The sequence below is a fragment of the Synchiropus splendidus genome, chromosome 9, assembly GCF_027744825.2.
Source record: "Synchiropus splendidus isolate RoL2022-P1 chromosome 9, RoL_Sspl_1.0, whole genome shotgun sequence".
Classification (NCBI taxonomy): domain Eukaryota; kingdom Metazoa; phylum Chordata; class Actinopteri; order Syngnathiformes; family Callionymidae; genus Synchiropus; species Synchiropus splendidus.
In genome coordinates, this window is record NC_071342.1 from 16,499,512 (window position 1) to 16,523,756 (window position 24,245).

General features: G+C 42.6%; 3 protein-coding genes across 3 annotated transcripts; all 3 read left to right on the top strand.

Moving 5' to 3' along the window:
- The first annotated feature begins 1,304 nt into the window (after positions 1-1,304).
- On the top strand, positions 1,305-7,235 carry LOC128764593 (calpain-2 catalytic subunit-like). Its single transcript, XM_053874494.1, has 21 exons — positions 1,305-1,541; positions 1,633-1,702; positions 1,760-1,878; positions 2,806-2,939; positions 3,005-3,173; positions 3,239-3,322; positions 3,384-3,469; positions 3,539-3,613; positions 3,711-3,871; positions 4,180-4,349; positions 4,432-4,443; positions 4,540-4,751; positions 4,857-4,893; positions 5,244-5,309; positions 5,376-5,433; positions 5,496-5,560; positions 5,696-5,764; positions 5,990-6,068; positions 6,899-7,015; positions 7,092-7,144; positions 7,212-7,235. The coding sequence occupies exons 1-21, from the start codon at positions 1,305-1,307 to the stop codon at positions 7,233-7,235; spliced, it is 2,097 nt and encodes a 698-aa protein (XP_053730469.1).
- A 1,553-nt stretch (positions 7,236-8,788) lies between these two features.
- Positions 8,789-18,872, top strand: LOC128764594 (calpain-2 catalytic subunit-like). The gene is made up of 21 exons (XM_053874495.1): positions 8,789-9,091; positions 9,460-9,529; positions 10,933-11,051; positions 11,113-11,246; positions 11,359-11,527; positions 11,596-11,679; positions 12,295-12,380; positions 12,684-12,758; positions 14,017-14,177; positions 14,250-14,419; positions 14,484-14,495; positions 14,574-14,785; positions 14,850-14,886; positions 14,949-15,014; positions 15,262-15,319; positions 15,390-15,454; positions 16,694-16,762; positions 16,835-16,913; positions 17,772-17,888; positions 17,991-18,049; positions 18,117-18,872. Exons 1-21 carry the CDS (start codon positions 8,855-8,857, stop codon positions 18,138-18,140), a joined length of 2,103 nt encoding a protein of 700 aa, XP_053730470.1. The 5' UTR covers positions 8,789-8,854; the 3' UTR covers positions 18,141-18,872.
- A 3,547-nt stretch (positions 18,873-22,419) lies between these two features.
- On the top strand, positions 22,420-23,872 carry cfl1l (cofilin 1 (non-muscle), like). The gene is made up of 4 exons (XM_053875647.1): positions 22,420-22,557; positions 23,050-23,339; positions 23,417-23,493; positions 23,559-23,872. The coding sequence occupies exons 1-4, from the start codon at positions 22,435-22,437 to the stop codon at positions 23,675-23,677; spliced, it is 609 nt and encodes a 202-aa protein (XP_053731622.1). The 5' UTR covers positions 22,420-22,434; the 3' UTR covers positions 23,678-23,872.
- The last annotated feature ends 373 nt before the right edge of the window (positions 23,873-24,245 follow it).

Sequence of the window (24,245 nt, forward strand, 5' to 3'; positions counted from 1 at the left end):
ATATATATATATATATATATATATATATATATATATATATATATATATATGAAACTCGGTATTGGCACTCTTGCAGAAAATAAGAACATGTTTGACAGATATCACTGTTTTGACATCACTTATTTCATAAAATCACCCTTGCACGATGATGTTGTGTTCTCTGGTGAAACACTGTCTTCAGGTGGACATATGGTGAATTCCATGAATTCCTAACACATCTATATTTCCCACAATTTAAGAATACATTTTGTTTATAGTCTCATTCTATATTTTCTGGAGTAAAATTCAAAACTCAACACTTTGAACGATGGAATTAAAACTATAACCTCTTCAGTCAAATCTTTCCTCCTCTCTGCCTCTTTTAAAGATTTTTTTAAAAACCATTCTATTTGTAGACCACTAGTCAAATGTCCCCCGTTTCGTGAGCTGCAGTTTTGAAGCTGATTTCAGCCTCAAAATCAAATAAAGTTTAACGTATGGGGACTACATTACCTTCAGAAGAAATGTCCTAATGTGTTTGTGCTAATTCATGACACATATATTCAATATACATCAGCATATCTGTGAAAAACACCCACTATTGTTTTGTACTAAAGTAGGAAAAATGTGGCCCCCCAACTGTGCAGCGGGCACCTGGTGCGCTTCCGACCATCAGCTCGTCCTTTCACTAACTGAAACAAGGGAGAATTTGTTTACGAACATGCATATCTGTATTTAACATCCATAGTATGCTAACTTTCCTTCAACAAAATAGCATTATGTACCCAAGAATTATCTTTGTATTTACAAATGGAGGGAGTCAGAACGTCCATCATTCCTCAATAATCCTATGTCTTTGCAACTGCACTTGTTTTTCTTACACAATTTAAATAGTTTCATCATATTTCACTCCTTTCCAGCGCCTGTTTACTGCAGTGTCAGGTAGCATAACACCTTATTAATATTTTACTTTGTGGCATCAGTGGCTTTGACTTGATGGTTGCACTTAGAAAGAGTGGGGTCACTGACAATGTCATACTTTCTTTCCATGTTAATCTGCTAAAATATGTTGACAACATCCGCATGATGCCTTTAGGTGTGTCTCAGATCCTAATTCAGCTGTGGTCGCATCCACCTGAATGGGGATTTGCTCAGAGCTGCCTATCGTCTGCTCACCTGTCCACCATCAACCCCTCCCTGTCTGTAATTTCATCCTCACTGTCAACAGCTATAAAGAAGACGACAGGTCAAAGTGTGAGGTACTTTACTGCAGAGACACCTCGGCATCTGGTTTAAGAATCCAGGGAGCGTAAACACCGGTGAAGATGACTTCTACTGCAGGTCGACTGGCTCGTGAAAAGCAAAAGCAAGGAGGTCTCGGCTCCAAAAACAACGCTGTAAAGTTCGCGCAGCAAGATTATGAGATGCTGCGGCAGCAGTGTTTGACCAGCGGACGCCTGTTCGAGGACGACACCTTCCCTGCTGGTCCTATGTCACTGGGATTCAAAGAGCTGGGGCCTTATTCACACAGAACCAGAGGGGTGGAGTGGAAGAGGCCCAAGGTAAGAGGTCTCTAACTCTCACACCCTGGCTAGATGGGAGAAGAGGTCTGAATCTTGGACTTGGATTAACCTGAAGAATTCCATCTGACAGGATCTGTGTTCCAACCCAACGTTCATAAACAACGGAGCCACAAGAACGGACATTTGTCAAGGATCTCTTGGTGAGTTCAACACAAGCTTCTAACAAGGATCCTAGCAACATTTACCTTCACCCACAGGTGACTGTTGGCTGCTGGCTGCTATCGCCTCTCTGACTCTGGACCAGAGGATCCTGGCTCGTGTGGTTCCTCCAGGACAGAGCTTCACTGAAGGATATGCTGGAATATTTCACTTTCAGGTCAATACTCTGGGTGATAGCCCTTTTTAGATTCTACATACATATGCACCACCACCAGGCAGCTGAGCATTTCAACATTTGAGTAACAGGTGTAAAGTCTGAAGGTAGTGAAGTGGGATGAATTACAGTGCTCTTCTGTGCTCACCGTGCTTCCATAGTAATGCGTTGCTAATCCGCTTGTGGTTCAGCATCATCTAGTCTTCATCCCAACCTTTCATGATGCTCTCTTTTGTCTTTCCAGTTGCAACATCAAAAGAAAGACAGCAACGTCTACAAAACATGATGAAAAATATCCAAAATATATACTTAAGTAACAAGGATACAATGAACCTAAAAAGTTTAAATGTAGGTAAGGATATTAAGAAGTGTAAATATGCCATGAAACCAATTGAAATATTTCATTTTATATGCATTTAATTTGAATTTAAATCAACATAGCTATGGACCTATGGATGTTCAGAATAAAATTTCAAATTATTGAAATCATATTTCAATATATATTTTCAATATTCCTTCAATGTATTTTGAGGAACATGAAAAACACACAGAAATGGCCAATGAAAATCAGATCAGATATAGTTTTAGTTTGACGTCAAAAGGGCCACGAAAATACAGGCATCAGGCCACATATGGCCCCCGGACCGCACTTTGCCCAGATCTGTACTACATCATTTAGGCTCACATAAAATGTCATGGCAACATTACTTTATCTTTACTTCTTTATCTATTTTTTAACCATCTTTAACATTTTTTTTAATAAACCACGATACATCTATGGTAAACATACTTAACATTCATACAAAATATTTATACAATTACATACCTATATATATATATATATATAGTAAAGTAAAGTAAAGTAAAGGGATGATGCTTTGTCCTCCCAATTTCTTATAACAATTTGATGGAAGATGATTTTACTTTCAGTTTTGGCAGTTTGGTGAATGGGTGGACGTCGTGGTGGACGACCGCTTGCCCATCAGAGATGGGATGCTTCTTTTTGTCCACTCCGCCGAAGGCTCAGAGTTTTGGAGCGCTCTCCTGGAGAAAGCTTACGCCAAGTATTAACTCAACGTCCTGTTTGATGAACTGTTTTACATTCCAGCTCAATATCAATCGGTTACAGGGTCAATGGTTGCTACGAGTCACTGTCAGGAGGAAGCACCATCGAGGGTTTTGAGGATTTCACCGGGGGCATTGCAGAAATATACACCCTGGCAAAAGCTCCACCGAATTTCTTCCAACTCATCAGAAGGGCCTTGAAGCTGGGCTCACTGCTGGGCTGTGCTATTGATGTAAGCTCTGCTCCATCTGAACTCGCTCACTATCACCTCCCGCTTACGTCGTCCTCCGTTATCAGATCGCAAACCAGAGTCAGTCAGAAACCTACACGCCTCTCAAACTGGTGAAAGGACACGCCTACTCTGTGACCGGCGCAGAAGAGGTGCGTTCATCTCTCCTCCTTCATTTGTAACTATGTGACCGGCCGCTGGTGTCCAACACAGGTGAACTACAGAGGCAGCACCACCCAGCTGGTGCGTATCAGAAACCCCTGGGGTCAGGTGGAGTGGACTGGGCCCTGGAGTGATGGGTACGCCTGTTGATGCAGCTCTGAATTCATGTTTTACGATTTTAAACATGATGCTCTCATTTGTTTCAGATCCAGTGAGTGGAAATACATAGATCAAGCAGAGAAATCCAAGCTGAACCACGTGTCAGACGATGGAGAGTTCTGGTAATTCCACCTCACCAGTACATGGCAGAGGCTTCAAAGAGAGTTGACTGCAGTGTAACCATCTCACAGGTCAGCTAAGGATTCTCTCTCCTCTCAGGATGTCTTTTCAGGACTTCAGCAAGCAATTCACCTCGGTGGACATCTGCAACTTGACCCCAGATACTATTTTGAGCGACGACGTCGGACATTGGAACCATTACCAGTTCGATGGCATGTGGAGGGTCGGATCTACGGCCGGAGGCTGTCGCAATTACGCAGGTACAAGAAAAGTTGTGGCTCCAAACGATGTTTTCGATGCGCACTTTTCACTCATGCAGGTGAGCAACACAGCGTTTCATCCTTGCAGGACCATAGGTGACAGAGCAAGGTTCCTTCATGAGCCTCCTCCAGATAGCTTCTCTAAAAACTGCCTTCCTGGATCTTATCTCTGTCTTTACCTTCTTCTTAGCGTCTCTCCTTCCGACTGTAGAGTCCTCATGACTGAAGATCTAACGCTCCATACTTCCCTCACTTCACACTCCAATTCCTCCACCATTGCTCCTAAAATGCCTTTTTGTGGCCTGCAGCAACGTTTCCATCGAACCCCCAGTTCGTGGTGTGTCTGGAAGACGTGGACGACGACCCCCTGGATGGAGAGGACGGATGCACCTTCCTGGTGGGTCTGATGCAAAAGGGCATCCGAAGGCAGCAGAGGCTCGCTCGTGAGATGGAGACTATCGGCTTCGCGATCTACAAGGTCACACTGAAAGGCCACATGTTACTTCTGACCTTGAATTTGTTCTGTTTGGATTGAGTGTTGAACGTTTTCTGTCTTTTAGGTTCCCGATGAGGTGCACAGCCCTTTTTCTTTTTTTGGTTCAAATCCTCTGGTGTTAGCAATATTGCGCCTAAACAAAATATTAATAATGTTAACCTTAATTGTGCAGTATAAAGGGCGCAAAAATGTCCACCTTGGTCCCGACGTCCTCCTGCGTCAGAGAGCTGTGGCCATGAGTGGCAGCTTCATCAACTTGCGTGAGGTGTGCGGCCGTTTCAAGCTTCCTCCGGGAGAGTATGCGATCGTACCCTCCACCTTTGAGCCTCACAAGAACGGCAGCTTCCTGCTGAGGGTCTTCACTGAGAAACAGGCCGACACCAGGTAAAGACAGGCCGTCGGGTCCATCTTTAGTTTCTGTCCACATCTGGTGGACACATGTTAGAATGACAATCGCTTCAACCTCTGGTTTCTTTTCACATTTCCAAGCCCTCTGGAAGAGGACATCAAGGCAGATGTCAAAGAGGTAAAAGTTCTTACATTAAATTTAACGTTTTTCAGTGAATAATGAGCTGTTATTTAAGAATACCATTTTCATGTCACTGTTTAATTTGAGACATTCATTCATGTTTAGTGCTTACCGTGTGTTCAGTGTGATCAGTTGTTTTAGTAGTAAATACTTTCTTTACTTTTTTTTGTTATATAAGTAGAGCAAAATAGATGACTCATCTTCATCAAAATTAGCATGCCATGAATGAATGAAACATAAGAATAAAGAACAAGCACTTCCTCGACAAACGCAACAGACTGTTGTCCAGAAGAAAAAAAACACGTGTGTGTTCAAATAACATCAATGTGACTCGATCTAAATTACAGACTGCAATATCAGAGAATGATGTCGATCCCCATTTCAAGAACATTTTCAGGCAGATTGCAGGAAATGTAAGTACCAAAAGCAGAATCACCCAAAAATACACACAAGGTCGGTAACATTATTTTTCACAACAGGACATGGAAGTCTCTGCTTTTGAACTCCAGCGGATTTTGAACAATGTTGTTTCTCACAGTGAGTAAAATCGCCCACTTTGGTGTGAAAACATCTGGACTGATGAGTCATTTCTTGTTCAGAATCTGATCTCAAGACCGACGGCTTCAGCCTGGAGACTGTTCGTCTGATAATCAGCCTGATGGATGTATCCTCTGACATGAAAAATGCACTTTATAAGGAGCTGCCAAACGATTATACAAATCATTTATTCAACGTATCTCACATGTCAAGTACAAAAAATTGTACATCAAACAACGTTTCAAATCTTAACTTCCTGCAGAGAGACGAAAGTTCCAAGTTGGGACTCATTGAGTTCCACAGTCTTTGGGACAAAATCCAGAAATACCTGGTGCAGTATCTTTTTTATCTACTTCATTTTATAAATTAAAGCCAGGAAAAGTTTTTTTTTTATGTCATTCAGTATCATTATTGTTGCAGCAAAACATCCCACCCACCACTAATAGTCCGTGTCCCATAATACACAGCAACAGTTAAACCTTGTATCAGTAACAAACAATTTTCCTCTGAAAATAAATATGTGTAGATTGAATTAAACATTCATCATTGCTTCTAGAAAATCTTCAGAAACCATGACCAGGACAACTCTGGCACCATGAGCTCACATGAGATGAGGGGAGCTGCCATTCAAGCCGGTAAGATGACTGCATTACTAACATTTCTAAGGTGTGTCCATGGCGAAAAGGCTGTCTATGGATGGTATACAATTTGTATATATATATATGTTTTTGTATGATGTTTTTGTATATGTATTTGTTAACTGCTACTGACCTATTTTATTCTGACAGCACTTCAATATATTTGCTTCTGATGATGGGTAGATGAGGTTTCATGAAACACTGTCCTGAATTTCAGAGGCCACCAGATGGCACTGTCTGCTGTAAAACGTTATTACAAAGTCAATGAAACCTCACGTTGTCTCCAAACCAAGAGCGCCATCTCGTGGCCTCTGAAAATTAGGGCACTGTTTCATCAACCCTGCAATACTGTTTCATGATACCTCATCTGCCCTATTTGCTTCTCTCTCTCTCTTATTTTTTTTAACAATATTGTTGTAATTGGAAATGCAATTCATCACCCATGGCTTGCCATACAAAGCAAACTAGGGTTAAGAGCAAAGTAAATCCATGGTGGCCTTCAGGAGGGTAGAGTAGACACACCATTGTTTGTGCAGGTCAAGGATGACTCATCTGTCACAGGGCGCTACACAGATAATAAACACTGACCCAACCTTCCAAGCTCTAAATACGTGCGATTTGAGAGCGACGACAGCCAAACCAGACAAACCAGTTGGAGGACTTCCTCCCTGAGCCTCCTACCTCTCTTTGTTGTGGAACAAGCATGGGATCGGCTGTGTAACCCGACCTCGCCTCCGTCTTCCAGTTTAAACTGCTTGACACAGCTTGAGAACCAGACATATGAGCCTAGTTTAATGAGGTGGAGTGACTTTGTGCTTCTCCTCCAGGCTTTCAGATCAACAGTGCCGTGCTGCAGGCCATCGTCAGCCGATACGCTGACGCTCAGTACGCCATAGATTTCGACAGTTTTGTCGGCTGTCTCATTAAAGTGGAGATGCTCTTCAGTACGTGCAGACTAACTCAACAACTCGTCATAATATCAAAGTTGGTCAACATCTAAAATGTGCGTTTTTCACCCAGAAATGTTCAAGGCGCTGGAGCACTCAGGCAAAATACAGTTGGATATGCAACAGGTTTGTGAGCTTCTTAGTAACTTGTGGTTTCTTTAAACTAAATCGTGCTCCTTTTGCTTTCTTTTAGTGGCTGTGCCTGGCGATATACTAGCACCAGAGAGACACAAGTTCAACTGAAACATTAGATGATCGACCTGTCGCATCTGCAACATTTTAAGAGATAATAATAAATCAAAATAAAATAAAAAATAAATACTAATAAAATGCATTTGGTATTGTTTGCATTTTGTTTGTTTTGCCATGATGTCATGTGCCTCTTAAAAACTGGATGCCCAAACACAAGGGTTAATAAAGAGTGTACACATGGTTCCTCTGCAAAAAAACACTGCACCAAAGACCAATTCCTGCTCTTCAAATGCTCCAAATTCAGTTCCATTCTAAGACTCATTTTTCAGATGTCAGTCAATTGGTCATTACAACCGCTATGTTGTTGGGAAGCAGGGTATTACCAGGGTGAGTGACAGCAGGGCTGGTCAAATCTGCACATGACTGACACACAGATGACAGAGACCCTGACAAGCTGCGCTGTCATGGGGTTGGCTAGCACGGTTACAGCTTGCCAAATAAAAAACAAATTTACTCGTCACAACTGTGATATGCTGTTGCTACAAACTCACATTTAGCAAGTCAAAGCCTCACCATAACTACAATAAAATGTATGAATAAATAAATAGAAATAAAACATTCTAAATAAGGGGTTAAAGCTTAATAATAAGGAGAATTGAAAGTTCTGCAACTGCAGTTTACCAGGTTGTGGCTTGGCTACTTCCTAAAACTACACACGAACGCTCTGATTCAAACTGAAAAACACCTGCTTCAACAAAACACAGCTCAGTGGTTGCTCAGCTCAACGTCTGTCCATCCACAGCAGAAACACGGTACATTCACCCAAAGTGAACATCAGGATCTCACTCTCAGGGAGCCCAGGTAGAGCAAGGGGGACCTGGATATGCCATTCTGAGACACATTAAGTAACATCCTGAATGGTCTGGTTGTCTTCTAGCGACGCTGTGGTGGCTACACACGGGAAAAAAAACCCCAAATCAGGTAATGATCGCTATGTGGTGCACTCTGATAATCTAAAGGCAGCACATGCCACGCAAACACTTGATAAACTTGTGTGGACTCCTGAGGACGGCTGCAGATTGGAGTAAGATTTACTTCACATGAGTAAAAGCTTGCACTACTATTGCAAACCAATCAATAAATGTCAACCGCCTGCTTTGCTTCCATCCCTGCCGGATCACTTCCACATCCCAGGTGCAATCTGCACATTTTTGGTTGTAAATAAATGTACAAATTGAGAAGAAACTACTGAGAGCCTGATGTCACATGCTTGCCTGAAGTTTTACATAGATTTCCACCTGACAATTTTAAACCAATTTTGGTGAAAAAAAAGCCCCCTTTTTGAACACTACACAAGTCCCATATTGTCCCAAAGTCTTACATCTACTTTTGTTTAAAAAAATACATTTTTACATTGATATCTTTTAGAAACTGGTTTTAAAATAGCAATAGTGGCAACAGCTGTTAACACACCCATATTTGGAACAAAAAGACTGCACGCGGGTTTGGAGGAGGACCCAGACAGGCTGCAAGGTGAGCTGCAATGTTTGAAAAAGAACAGGAGGAGTGTATTAGAGAGAGACCTGGAACCGGGCTCATTGAGGACGACAGACTGGCACAGGGCGTCTCACGATCCTTTGAAACATGTCTGGCATTGTCGCACAGCTTCAGCACAAGCGAGACAGATCCTCCGGGATTGGATCCAACGAGCATGCGGTGAAATATCTCAACCAGGATTATGAAGCAATCAAACAAAGGTGCCTGGAGACAGGAAGGCTGTTCGAGGATGATTGTTTTGAACCACTTCCCTCATCCTTGGGCTATAATGAGCTCGGACCAAATTCTTACAAAGTCCGGGGAATCGAGTGGAAGAGACCCAAGGTATGTACTGATGGCAGCCACACTTTAATGTGCCAGCTACACTATGTTTCTGGACTGTTACCTGACTGGGGAATAAACTAGTCATCCTCCGTTCTTGTGTGTCATGTGCCATTTGAAACAGTGTATTAATTCAATTAAATTTAAAGTAAAGCCATTTTTGTTTCTATTGCAACAAAAAAACATTGGTGCTACATTTGCATGTTATTGGGTAGAGTGACCTCGCCCATGAGTTATTCAAATGACGACGACTCATGCTTCATGCTGGCTGCACAGGTTTGCTCAGGCAATGATGTCTGTGTAGCGCCACTTGCCTTGGAAAGACTTGAGTAATGTGTGAAGTCATAACCAGCATTTTCCTCTGTCCTTAGGAACTGTCGTCCAGTCCGAAATTTATTTCAGACAATGCCACCAGGACTGATATCTGCCAAGGAGCACTTGGTAAGAGACACAACTCAAACAGAGATTTGGAATCGACATGAACATTTCAAGTCTGACATGGTTGCCTGACCACTTACGCAGATAGTTTGTTACTTCACTCGGTGACTACATATGAAGACAACACCCATACATTGACAGCAGATGTCACAAATCAGAAACATCCTCCTCCAGCATGGATGAGAATATGTACAGTTGATGACTAATCCTAAACATGACAACCGGCATGATTCACTGTATGTGCTGTATGTGCAAACAAACCGAGCTAATACCTGAGAAAACTGGACAAGTCAGGGACTTGGTTGTTGTTTTACCAGCATTTCTACAGCGAAAAATGTTCAGTGGCATCGGTACTTAATGAACCAACTTGCTGTCAGTTGGACTCTATAGGAAGTCTTGTGGTCATTATTTAAAGTTATGCTGAAAAGTGCAAATGAGTTTGGGATAGAGTGAAAGGGAGGAGCAACAGTCACAGCAACTTCAAGCTGGAAATGTGTAATGGAGAAGTCACATCAGAGAAGCACAGACATCCACCAGGGACTCACACTAGAGCCGCTGCAGGTTCAAAAGATTCCGTTAAACTGGTTCTGTGAGTCTTTGTTTGACGGTCTATAGAGGGCACACCCACCGCAAGAATCAGCACTGGCATAAAAGTCCAACTTCAGAATGGTTAGAATACAAACACGACGTCATTTGCATGGCATTACCATCCTACTTCTGACATCTACTGTGTACTCAGTCACCCACCAAGCGGTGGTTCTCTGAGGTAGCCCCAGCATTTATGGCTTCACAACCTCCAGAGATTGATACTCTTCAGACTGGTCAGAGTTGCATCCCACTTCTGACACCATAGGTACGGAGTTGTCCTTAGCTTCAATCCAGATAGAGAGCAGTGGTGGCAGGCCAATAGGGGGCGCTAGGGCACTGCCCCACACCTCATTGTACCAGCATAAAGCCATATGGTGCATTTTCCCATTTTAAAGGAATATTTTATCATTTTTGTTTTATTTAACCCTCATTTAGCCTCATTGTATTGAGTAAAATAGTGTTCGGAGTGCATGACAACATGTCACCATTTCGTGCTGCTTGTGGGGGGCTGGAAAAAGTACCCCTTCAGAACAGCAGCTCAGCAGATCACAGAAAATAAATGATCATATGGCACCAGGAATTCCTCCGATCAGCACCCAGAAGCTGTTGCCTGAGGGGCACTTTTCAGCTGTGCCCCAAATGTTGCGATGGAAACTCTCCATGAATGAAAGATAGCAGTTTGTGAAAAAAATTGGAGCACTGACATCTTGAAGTCTTAAAAGTTGTGATATACCCATTTTTGAGTCAAGAGTTCACCCTTGCGTCATATGCCATGTGAAGCAGATCTAACTCCTGACGGCACGTCTGTTTGCTCTCAGGTGACTGCTGGCTTCTGGCAGCTATCGCCTCTCTGACGCTCAATGAGAAGGTCCTGCATCGTGTTGTACCACACTGCCAGAGCTTTGATGAAGACTACACGGGAATGTTTCACTTCGAGGTACTTTCACTAGCAGAACACTGCAACATGATCGATTTCACTCACAGTGTCTCTACGACAGTTCTGGCAGTTCGGCGAGTGGGTGGACGTCGTGGTGGACGACCGTTTACCCACCAGGGACGGGGAGCTGCTCTTTGTTCACTCCGAGTCCAAATCAGAGTTCTGGACTGCACTTTTGGAGAAAGCGTACGCCAAGTAGGTCAAATAAGGCTGTTTCATCTCGTGGTACAACACCCTCCTGACTCTACCTCTGTTGCCACCACTGGCTTGTACTGTGTATTCACACATTCCCTCCTGTTGTTTTCAGGTTGAACGGATGCTACGAGGCACTTTCCGGGGGCAGCACTACTGAGGGGTTTGAGGACTTCACTGGTGGGATTGCTGAGCGGTATAATCTGGAAAGGCCAGACCCCCATCTCTTTAAAATCATTATGAAGGCTTTGGACAGAGGTTCACTGCTGGGATGCTCAATAAATGTAAGTTTGAGAGGCCAGTATGTTTTTGTCATAATTCAGTGGTTGATGTGTTCTTGTGTTTGACCCAGATCACCAGTGCAAGTGACTCTGAGGCCGTCACTTACCGCAAGTTGGTGAAAGGGCACGCCTACTCTGTGACTGGAGCTGTGAGGGTAATGTCCATTATAAATACACAGTCATAACGTGCAGGATGGTCATTTTGAAACCGTTTTATTGAACATCCTCCATGCACATGTCAGATGAGGGAGATGTTCACAGCCCCCTTTGTGGATTCTGCCAAAATAAAATTAAAAAAAAAAAGTCAAATAAAATTAATCTTTCCTCTGTGAGGCTCAGCCAACTGATCTCCATGTTGTTTATTTGACTAGAGTTGATTTTGACTAGAATATCTTCCAAAATTGTGGGAGCAGTTTTGGAATGTTAGCTGTTGCCAGCGCTAGAATCACTGGTTGCTCTTTCTACATTTCCAGCACAGAGACCAAAACATCTCTGGAGAGGTGTCTTGTTTTGATGCTGGACATTATTAAAAGTTTGATGCCCAGAGCATAGTAAAACTTCAAGCATTCATTCTGACCACACATGTTGGTCATGTGACCCTTGTGATATTATTTACATTTGTGATTGCTGATCTATATGTATCGTTGACCTGAGCTATCAGCCTTTTTTTCCCCAAGTAAATACAATGTCATCCATTTCTGTACTTCAATTGTTCTTGCTTAGACACCAGTCAATGTCAATGATATTTACTTTTTTTGTGTGTGTGTCAGGTGGACTACAGAGGAGATGAAGTGGAGCTCATAAGAATTCGTAACCCATGGGGTCAGGTGGAGTGGAACGGAGCCTGGAGTGACAAGTGAGCACAATGTGGTAGATCTACAGAGTAACATTGATGTAAATATGCCAACATTGTGACGGGAAACATGGTTGCATGAGCAAGCTCCAACAGGAAGTTGCATTCTTGCTGGTGGAATACAACACAAATTAATTCTCCTACACCCTCTGGGTGTAGTGGAAACAATGGACATATGTTCACAGCTTGAGTTGTGGGTGGAGGAGTGTGCGACTGTGACTGCATGTCATAATGACTGTTGACTCAGAGTCAAAGCATGTACTTTTCATCTGGCTGTTTCCAAAGTGTGCTCGTGTGTTTTTTCAGTTCGTCTGAGTGGAGATACGTGAGTGACGAAGACAGGGAGAGGCTCCGATGCCGATCTGAAGACGGCGAATTCTGGTAATGACAATGAGTAAACAGTCCACTACGACACTTCAAGTCACCACTACAAACCAATAAAATAAATGAAATAAAAAATACTATCAAGAGCCTATTGACTTCCAAAATAATAATAAAAAAACAACCTTAGATAAGTTTTGCACACTTGTTGGTTTCACCAAGCCGGTGTCAGGATGATAGTATCGGATGATAATAAACACACCATAAGCTTGCTACGCTTGACAAATGATAAATTTAAACACAGAAACAACCAAATATTTGAGTATAGCACCATTCTGTGGAACAAAAGAAGGGAAGGTAGTCAGGAAACCAGATACCAGGCTGGGGGCGATTTTGACTATTTAAATGAGTTTGGCTCTGCTGACTCAGCCGCTGTCTCCTCACATTGCCACGTTGCGGCAAAACCGTGTTTCTAATCCTGCTGTTATAAGAACATTAATGACAATAAAAATAGGCAGAGAGCTGCTTTTTGATGAAGTGGCGTGTAAAAACTGACATATTCAGGCTTTATGCGCGGCTTGATGGCGGCACACTCGATGGCAGAAATTTATTGCAAGTCTCACGCAAACTTATCTTGCCTTTTTCATCAACAAAATCATTTGTTCATATGGCTCTGAGAAGCCGATAAGATAGTGTTGCGGCGGGTTCACTGACAACAGAGAGAATGGACTGTAAATGCCATAGTAAGAGGGATTTCCAGTTTTTTTGTACACGTTGTACGTTCAAATAAAAAATCCTGAATAAAAGTGCTCAATCCTACAAGATACTCATGCAGCCCAGGCAACAGCAGCACAATGAAATGGTCGCAGCCATTCTGCTGAAAATAAACATCTCAAAATGTCTTCTGATTTCTGTTTAATACCATTTGACCAAATTCGTCCAAACTAATTGATTTACTCCTAACTATACAGAGAATTTTAGTGAGTGTAGGAGAGCTAAATTCAATTCAAAGCTAATATTAGCATGCACAATTGACACATAAATACTAAACAAACAAACAGCAAAATAAATTTCACCAGGGATTTTCGACAAAACATGTCAGCGGAACACGTTTTCCTTTTCAAAGAGAAGACTGGAGTGGTTGGCCCAACAAGCATGGAGCCCATACTAGTGGCCCCACAAACACTTTTGCTTGAAGATAACTGATGACTAGCGCCTATGTTTCATTTTAATTTGGTAATCCGAAAATTGGCGTTGACTTTGTTTTACGAATGATGCGTTAAGTCATAGCTATAGTCGCTGATCTCTTCTCCACCAGGATGTCCTTCACCGACTTCCTCCGCCAGTATTCCCAGCTGGAGATCTGCAACCTGACTCCTGACGCGCTCTCCAGCGATGACTTGAAAAAGTGGTCCCAGAAAGACTTTGAGGAAACCTGGAGGAGAGGAGTTTCAGCAGGCGGCTGCAGAAACTATATAAGTACTGACTTTATTTTTTACATACCTGGCTCTACTTAAGCATCACCAACTCACCATTGTTTTTATTGTCCAGACACCTTCTGGATGAATCCGCAGTCTGTCATTAAACTACAGGAAGTTGATGATGATCCCTGTGACGGTGAAGACATGTGCACAGTCATCATAGGATTAATGCAGAAGAACAAGCGGTGCCGCAGGAAGATGGGAGAAGACATGGAGACAATCGGCTATGCCATCTACGATGTATGGACGTGTGTGGAGTACAAAACAATTCTCACTTCTGACTTTTGTTATTCTCTCATTCCAGCTGCCTGAGGAGGTAAAGAACTTCTAAATTTCACTTGGAAATGACGTGAAGACAAGAGCTTCTATGGTGCTCTCTATTTGAATCCTCTAGTATTCCGGTAAAAGGCAAGTGCACCTGAAGAAAAGGTTCTTCCAATCCACAAGGGCCGCCGCTCGCAGCGAGACCTTCATCAATCTGCGAGAAGTGAGCACCCGCTTCACCCTGCCTCCCGGAGAGTACCTCATCGTCCCGTCCACATTTGAACCCCACAAGAACGGAGACTTCTACATCAGAGTGTTCACCGAGAAACAGGCCGACTTTGAGTATGCGCCCTAAACTGTCCTTGTTGAACCTGAAGACATGAACTTAACCTGTCACCGTTCTTAGGGAAATCGATGATGAAGTCGAATGCAAAGTGGAAGAGGTAATAATCGCTGTAGCGATAACTTCACCAGCAAAAATAACTTTGGATTTTCTCATCTCCAGATAGATATCGATGAAGATGATATAAGTGACAGATTTAAGAATCTGTTCGGACAACTCGCTGGACACGTGAGTAGCTCCATCACCGAAACGTCTGAGCTTGTTTGACGTCTGAAGGAAGACCATGAGTACCATGTTTTTGGGATAGGACTCCACTCCTATGCCTACAACAATGATCAGTTCCACGGCCATCATTCAGAATCTTAGAAATCCACATCTCCTCGAATGGCAACAAAAAATCCAGACAATAAAGCTCATCTCAACGCCCTTTTTAGCTTCATGAACAACAAGTTTTGGTGATTCTTGTGTTTTTCAGGATGTGGAGATTTCACCATTCGAACTACGAAAAATCCTGAACAGAGTGGTGTCAAGACGTGAGACTCACAGTTCCATTCCTCTCCATCAACTTCACTTGTGAACTGTAATGAGCATTTGCCTTTCCAGGCTCAGACATCAAAACCGGCGAGTTTTCCATCACCACCTGCCGCAACATGGTCAACCTGCTGGACGTATCCTTCAAACGCCCCTGCCGTCTCAGAGCACAATTGAAATGAACAGAAACATACATCAACTTTACCATGAATTTATCCCCATTTAAAGTGTTCAGGAACCGTCAACAAGAAGCTTAGACTGACTATTGACTGTTGAAGTCTTCCTAGACATGAACGGGTCTTTCAAGATTCCTCCAAAAAAATGTTATAACCACTATGCACGGAGGGTTCTAGCAGGTTGGGGCAATCTTTCAGTTTGGAGTTTGTCACCCTGTGGTTGCACGGGTTTCCTCCCACATTCCAAAACCATGGGAGATTCACTGAGTCATCGGTTGGCTGTTTGCCTCTATGTGCCCTACGATAGGCTGGCGACGTGTTCTAGGTGCCGCACGCCTCTCTCGCAACGTCCCTCGGATAGGCTCCGCCCTCCTTGACTCTCATGAATGATCCATTTCAGTTGAAATTTTACTGGAACTGAAAATAGATAATTTAAAAAATAAACGTCACCATTTGCAGAGTTTGAAGTTGAATCCAATAATTTATCGCTTATTTAAATCTGAAACATTTAAAAAATCTACACACAAATTAACCTGAATTAATAACCGACGGCGTTGTGAAGTGTTCAATGACCTTCTCCATCAAAAGTGCAGCCCTTGCTGGCAGTTCCAGGTGAGATTGAAAACGCTCCATCGAATCGGTACATTTGCTTCAAGAGTGGGCATAAAGGATGAGCAAGGGGGCGACGTCATGACCTCAAGTGCGTTTGGTATCACGTAGACACGACCAGGAGCCGCGAACAAGACTTGATCTTTTCCAAACTCAAGCTGAGCAGAGACCTAGAATTTTGGCTCTTACTGGAGTGGTGAATTCCTCGGATGGTGAGCAGATGAGCTGGCAAGATGGGATGACAGTTGATCAACAGCAGGCATTCAGTGATGTGATGTGAAGCAGGTGTGCTGGGGAGCTGGCACGAGGAGTCGAGAAAGTGCAATTCCTTCACATTTACAGCTGCCACTACGACTCCTCACAATGCTGCATGCTTAATCTCTCACTTACATTTGAAAATATACATGACAAAACAGGCTATTATAATTTAAATTTCACGCAAATGCAAGCATAAAACCAACATAACAGATGGTAAAGCACTGAAATCTAAAATTCAACCTCACGCATTTATCCTCTCTGCTGCCACAGAGATAGGGTTTTGTTGATATTGTGCTTACATAACCAACACTTGCCTTAACCCCGTCCCAATAGAAAGATGGAAGTGGAAAACTGGGGCTGGTGGAATTCCGGATTCTGTGGAGCAAGATCGAAAAATTCCTGGTATTTGTTTACTACAAGCTAAACCTCTCTGAAGTTGATAGATACGGCTGACTTGTTGGATTCCATCTCTAGGATTTGTACAAGACTAAAGATGGTGACCAGAGTGGCTGTATGAGCGCTGCAGAGATGCGCTCAGCGATTGAAGAAGCTGGTAAGAACAGAATGCCTCAGTTTTTTACTACTGTAGGAGCTTCATTTACTATTTAATCTGCAGCATGACGACCGCACAATTCTCCATAAACTACTCTACCAGATACTATTTGCAACAGCAGTTGTTTTTTTCCAACGAAAAACTTGTGACACATCTGAGAAAGAGACACACAAATATATATATATACTATTATTCATTAAGTAAATAGGCAAAAATAAATAGAATAATGATAGATTATTAAAGATAAATTAATAAAACAAGCAAATTAAGTCATTTCAGTCTAAAATTTCAAAGGTGACCTTCAAAAGATAGTGTAATTATGTGTCATGAATCTTCAGAATACATCAGGAAAAACTGTATTAACCTGAACTTGACACTGAATAAAATGAAAAGGGCATCAAATTGAATGAATATATAACTGACAAAGCCAAGAACAATGAATTTTAATGCACCAGCTTTAACTGACTATTGCAATAGTTTCTGACAGCTGAATGTGTTGTTGTGATGTCATCGCTCTCTTTTCCGCACAGCGTGACTTGACAGGAGAAGCGGCTCAGACTCTGAGACCATCACAACCAACAATGTCTTAAGTGTAGGAACATTTAATACTACACAAGTGTTTTTCAATAGTTTGTATACATTTTCTTTCTTTTTTGAATGACCATTTACACCACTACAGTCAAACATGTTGGTGTGTTTGTCAACCCGTACACATAAGACTAGTCGACTCATCTAATTGTAGAGATAGTCTGTGACTAGTGGACTATCACAGAAGTTGTGAAAACTATTTCACAAGTCAAACTAGAATCTTCTACATTAACAGGAATTTTACTTTTGCCTGGTATTCTTTCTGCGTAGGTTTCTCTCTCAACAACCCACTGCACCAGGTGATTGTGGCCCGCTATAGCGACTCTGCTACCAGCATTGACTTCGACAGTTTTGTGTGCTGCTTGATCCGACTTGAGTCGCTCTTCAGTGAGTTTGACATCCATTATATGCCGACCACACAACAGTGACATGCCATACAAGGCTTGAGTTTGATGCTAGATCTCATGACCTGGCATTTGTTTTCAACAGAAACCTTTAACACTCTGGACAAGGACAACAGTGGAGAGATAGAACTGAACCTCACAGAGGTACGACAAGTGACACACAGACATCAGAAACAGATCAAAGGTTTAACACGTTGTGTTGTTTCCACAGTGGCTGGAGCTGTCCATGCTGTAGAGAAGCCTGGGATATTCAAGTGATGCTTTGGCATGCCTCTCTCTTTTCTGGTGGTTTTTGTGGACAAATTATTCAGCCTATGTGAAGAGTTAAGGGTCTAGTTTGGAGAATATATTCATGATTCTTCCATCCTTATGTGATGTTTTCCGGTGGTTTTATTCTCAATCTTTTAGAGTTAGGGACTTCATGAGTAGAAGAGTCTGCTTGACATGAATCAGTATGAAGAATTGTGGTGTATTATTTTGGCGCACAACACTCCATTTTGTTCCACAATACTTATTCACTGTTTAACTTCTTTTAATTTTCTGTTTTTTCTTTTTTTTTTTTTTTTTACTTCTTGCATAAATATGTTAACTAATGTACTCTTCGAGCGGAAAAAAAGATAAGTGCCAGTAAAAGATCAGTACTGAGTCTTAATCTGTGTCGAGTGAAGTAAGCAACGACATATGAAGACGGAGTAAGGAAATTAACTTAAGGGCCAAGAAGAGCTGTTTGACTGTTGGAAGATCAATCCAAGAATTTTATGCGCTGTTGTACAAGTTGGACTATGTAGTGCTATATAAGGGAGAAGAAGGGATGCTGATTCAGGATGCTTAGCAGTCATTCATAACACCCCCACACGGTGAATTCATTTGGAGCGCCAATGACCAGGCCAATGGTTCATGAGATATGACCCCGTGACCTTCTTGTTGGCCAACATGCTGCTATGCAATCCGACATTGATTTACATTTTAAAACTAATAAAAGTTTCAAATGCCATTTTTTTGTGTTCTTGTTTGATGTTTTTCCAGTCCATTCAGAACTATGTGGTTTCATGTTGTGGTTCCTGTGGCAGTGAATCATCTGTCATATGATTGAACAAATAAAATTCGCGATTATATTTGTTCAATCAAATGTGATGACTAAAACCGGTTCTCCCAGTGAAGGTGGTGACATAACAGCCTCATGTCTAGGTCCTACCTAATCCTTACCAGCAGTTCAGTGATATATCTTCAGTTATTGCAACATATGGATGAGGTGGGGGGAGCCTAAATATGTCGGGGATACAGTGGTACCTCGGTTCTCGACCACAATCCGTTCAGACGGCCGTTCGAGAAGCTAATTGTTCGAAATCTGAATAGATTTTTCCCATTACAATGAATGGAAAAAGAAATAATGCGTTCCAAGCCTTAAAATAGTCTTTTGTAGGAGTGAATGTAGAGTGTCTGCTGCAGGTGCGCTGTTCCTCTATGTGTGTGGCCGCTGCATGTGGGAGGGGTTGCCGAGTGAGTGAGGTCTCTCCAGAAGTGAAGAGGTGCCCGGTGCGTGTCCAGCTCTGAATGTGCGCTTCTGTGCAGTTTGGCTGTGACAAAGTCATAAACCAAGTCATGCTCTGTCCCAGACTCGCCTCATCCCTGTCCCAGTTATACACAAAAACAAAGCGCATCATGCGTCAGCTGATCGGTCCACGCACATTATGTTATTTTCGGCCTTTTTCGGGGGCATTGGAGTTCTGGATATTCGTTCGAAATCCGAAGCAAAAAAATCTAGAAATTTTGGTTCGAATACCGAGGCACCACTGTATTTGTAATACCAGACAAAAACGCGTCTATTTGTGTGGACAAACAATATGCTTTTAGATGACGTCACAGTTTTCGCCCAAACTTTGAATTATTTAAATTACAATAGAAGGCGCGTCAGAGTCAGCCTGAGTTCCTGGTGAGATTTTATTATGAATAAAAGCATTAATATAGATAATAAATACTGATGTTTAGCCATTTTCTTGATAAATACTTCGATGTCAGCAGCTAAAAGTTGTAAGCTAAGTTAGCCTATCCTGCAACATTAGGGGGATATGGTTTACAAATGTTAAATCTTTTACATTATCTTAGTTTGCCGTTGTCAAACTTGACACATTCCACAGATTCAGACCAAAAACAAATGATAAAGATTTGTGTTTTGATGAGTGCCGCTGAAGCTCGTCAGCGCTCTGCGCGCACAACGCACATCACCGGAACTGTTCTTGAGACACAATTGATTTCTTGAATTCTTCGAAAAGTAAAACTAAAGTGTTTTACATTTCATTTCGCTGTTGTTGTTGTTGTTTTTTTTTGTTCATTTCACATTATTAAATCTGTGCAAACACATTTTTGGCTCTGACAAAAAACAAAAAAAGTCACAACCTGACACAATATGACTATTTTTTATATGTTTTAGCTAAACACTTTTTTCTCAGAGCTTGACACGTTTCACTAGTCAGAGACGCGGACTGGCTTTGACTGAGACTTGCCACTAGATGACGCCAGAGGCAAGTCGAGAAAATGCCTCTTCGTTATTGAGCTTGAATAACAGTAATAGCGGTCGGTTCAAGCTAAATCATAACTATGCCGAAATGAAATATATGTTAAGTTTGTTAAATAAATTCATCGAAATTCCATCAAGTACTTATTTTAAAGTTTAAGTAGCCCGTTAGAACATAGAATTTTTACAAGATTTACTTATTATTTTATCAAAGAAAGGAACCAGATGCTGAAGTTTCTTCACTACCGTGTTTTAGCTGCTTCCGCTTGTGTATGTCACCAATCTCACACAAGTGAATTTCCTTTGCTCCGCACTTTGTGGACACCCTCTCACGTCAGTAAATATGTTGTGCCCAAACCAGTTTCTCTCATGTGGCAACCACTTCCTGCTACCATGGTTTTGTCGCAACTTCATCTCTGCTCTTACTTCCGCCCCTGACAGAATCATTTCATGCGTTTCATTTCCTTTCTACGTGACTCTTGAGTTGCCTGTTGACAAGATGGGTTCCACGGCAGGCAGAAGAATTTGCAGCAAGCTCTGACTTGACGCGGCGGACGGCGGAGTTTTCTGCACAGATGTGGGGCGGAGCTCAGTAAACCACCAAGAACACAAGTTGGGTCTCAACAAAAGTGAAGAAGGCAAATCCTTCAGAGGCTGAGTCTCGCTGCCTTTAGAAAAGACATTTGAAAAAGCTAAATCAAGTGAAGGGAAGGTAGACTGACTTGAAAATACACATTAAACCAACGTGCCAACTACAAAATCATTTGCTTCCTGTTCTCAAAATTTGTCACACATGTCTGGCCTCGTGTTCACCAGGGTTTTTTTCGGACGCTGTGAGCTCCTTCAAGTAATCTGGGTTTTTGCTCACGAGTCAAAGAAGCACGTCACATCAGTGCAGTGTTTTTCGTCACGATGATGCTGAGGTCAGGAGGCTCTGTCCGTCGACCGTCCGACCTTCACCTCGCAGGAGTTTACTCCAGATTGTCCCATCATTCAGGAGAGACTCAGATCAGAAACTCTTGTCCTCTTGCCTGACCCTGCTCCCTCCAGATCCTGATGAACCTGGATGGCTACTATGAGATTCAGGCATCAGTTTCAACCTCAGTCATGACACATTTGAAGTAAGTGTGTCAAGTAACCTGGGTTTTTGCTCACGAGTCAGAGAAACACATCACATCAGTGCAGTGTCTATGCTTACGATGATGCTTATATGTCTGAGGTCAGGAGGCTCTGTCGGTCGACCATCCGACCCTCACCTCACGGGAGTATACTCCGGATCATCCCATGGTGCTCCGTCATTCAGGAGAGACTCAGATCAGAAACTCTTGTCCTCTTGCCTGACTCTGCTCCCTCCAGATCCCGATGAACCTGGATGGCTCCTATGAGATTCAGGCATCAGTTTCAACCTCAGTCATGACACGTTTGAACTAAGTGTGTCAACATTTCCTTTTCTAAAATCATCATGACGGTGAGATGTGATGTTACACGTCACCTATTTTGGAACCAGGTGTTGACACTCACACTCTAGAGATAGCTGGAAACATGTTTTATTGACGACAAGTGATGACAGAGCTTTTTTTTTTCTGGGTGTAGCTGACCTCATCAATACAGAACTAGTCACACTGTTCCAGTCTTATTGACATATTTGTACACGACACATTGCCTTACTTAGAGCAGTGAGATAAGGTGAGCGCGCGTGTGTGTGTGTGTCAGTCACAACCTCTATAGGAACCCTTTTACCATATTAGGTCCCTGATGTGCATCTCAGGTTTGTGAAAAATGTCGACAGGTTTGTGTCCTTATATGGTGCTTGTCAACGGCGCCCGCCCACATGGCGTTCCGGTCGCACCTGAGGCGAAATCTTAGATACACAGCACAGATTAAGGACGACACGATGGAGTGGCGTCGAACAAAGACATAAGCACAATGGCTGTGGTGATAAAGCTCCAAATGGTTTTTGATGTAAAGAAGAGGATTAGATTTAGAGCTTACCTGAGATCCAAGGGAGGGGCCCATGAAAGAAGCCCCGCCCCCACTGAGTCAACCTGCACTCCTTCCGTATGGCCCATCAGCTTTCTCACTTGCTGCTGCCATTTCCCTTCAGCAGCTTCTGTCGACCGCACAAACAGCAAAGATGGTGAGTAAACAGCGCCGCTGGAATCTTCCCTCGTCTGGGCCGAACCCTTGTGATCGCAGCAACTTAAATATGACTCATATATTAAGGTGCAAAGTTGGTGGGGGAAAAAAGTGCTTGGTGTGAAAACTATTCACCGTTTTTGTTCGTACGTTTCTTTTTTTTCTCAATGTGAGGTGTCTTTTCGGGGCTAAAATGTTGTGGATTGTCTGAAATAGGGGGGTCGTTCAGGTGTGAAACTCGTTCTGAGTGGAGCCCTGAGGGCAGAGTCTCCAGTGCTGACTTGTTCCACAGTCAAAAGAATGTGAGCGTCTCGCAAAAACTCTCTGGAAAGTTACACCCACTGAGTGCTGATTTTCAAAACCGATCTTGTTGCCGGAGAACTTCCTGTTTCTTAACACCCCTTTTCGGTCTTCTGCGTCTGTCGGTTGGGCTTTATTTACTCGCATCTGACGCCACCTTTCTAAAACAAACCGTCTTCTCCTTCATCCACAGGCATCCGGCGTGAAAGTGCACGACGATGTGAAGAAGTTGTTCGACGACATGAAGGTCGTGAAGGCGAACTGCGACCCAGGCGCTCGGTGCCGGCTTGTATTTTTGGGAATCGATGGGGATTTCATCGTGCCTTGTCGTATCATCAAACAATGCGACCTGGATAAGTCGGGCACCGATCCTTACGATCTCATCGTGGAACATCTGTTAAAGGAGGAGTGTTGCTATATCTTGTACGACTGCCACTATGAAAGGCGCGACGTGTACAAGGAGGACCTGGTCTCCATAATGTGGTAAGTGGCATCGCCGTCACTCCCTCACCGTTCGATCAGAATAAGTGTCGAGTGATGGTGTCATGTCTTCACATCAGGGCTTCAGATCAGGCGCCCATTAAAAAGAAAATGTGCTACGCCAGCTCGAGGAAGGCTCTCACAAGTACTTTCTCAGGTGAGACTTGGTGCTGATACATTTCCGGCTGAGGTGAAATGTGACTTTTGTCTTGTGCGTCACAGGGATCAAATATGATTTTCAAGTGAATGACATCACCGAGCTCAACACCAGGGCGGCCTTTGCAGAGACTCTGGGAATGGTTGGAGAAATGAACAAACTTGAGTGCAAATGTGTCGACTAAGCAACTGACATTTGTGGCATGGTTGCTTTTTAAAATGTGGCTTTGAGATTCCCTTCAACAGTAGTGCTGTTTATGCAATTTGTCTCTTAAGAATAATACATTGTTCTAATGTAAAAACCTGTGCGGAATTTGGGCGACTGTTACATATTCACATTTACCCTTTTATCGAATAAAAAAACAATGCTACAGATTTAACATCAACTTTGATTCATTGTCATGAGGAGGAAACCTTTTGGACTCCATTTTCCTTGGCGATTACTCTGTTAAAGGGATATGATCTTGGACTTCAACAGTTCTCATGCGATGGCCTGTCATGCTTATTTAATATATAAAACATATATATTCGACTGTATTTTAAAGTGGTCAAATGTCTGAGCCCTCAAAGTGGGTGTGGACCTTGTGCTTCGTCTGCCTTCAGGGAGGACTGCGCGTGTGTGAGCGTTTCACCGGTCTTTTTTTTGAGAATCAATAAAAATAGGTTTGTGGGAAATCAGCTTTGAAGTTTCTATTTTAACTGTCATCTATCGTCTCTGGTTATGTCGATTCTGACAGGTCAGCGGTTTTTTTT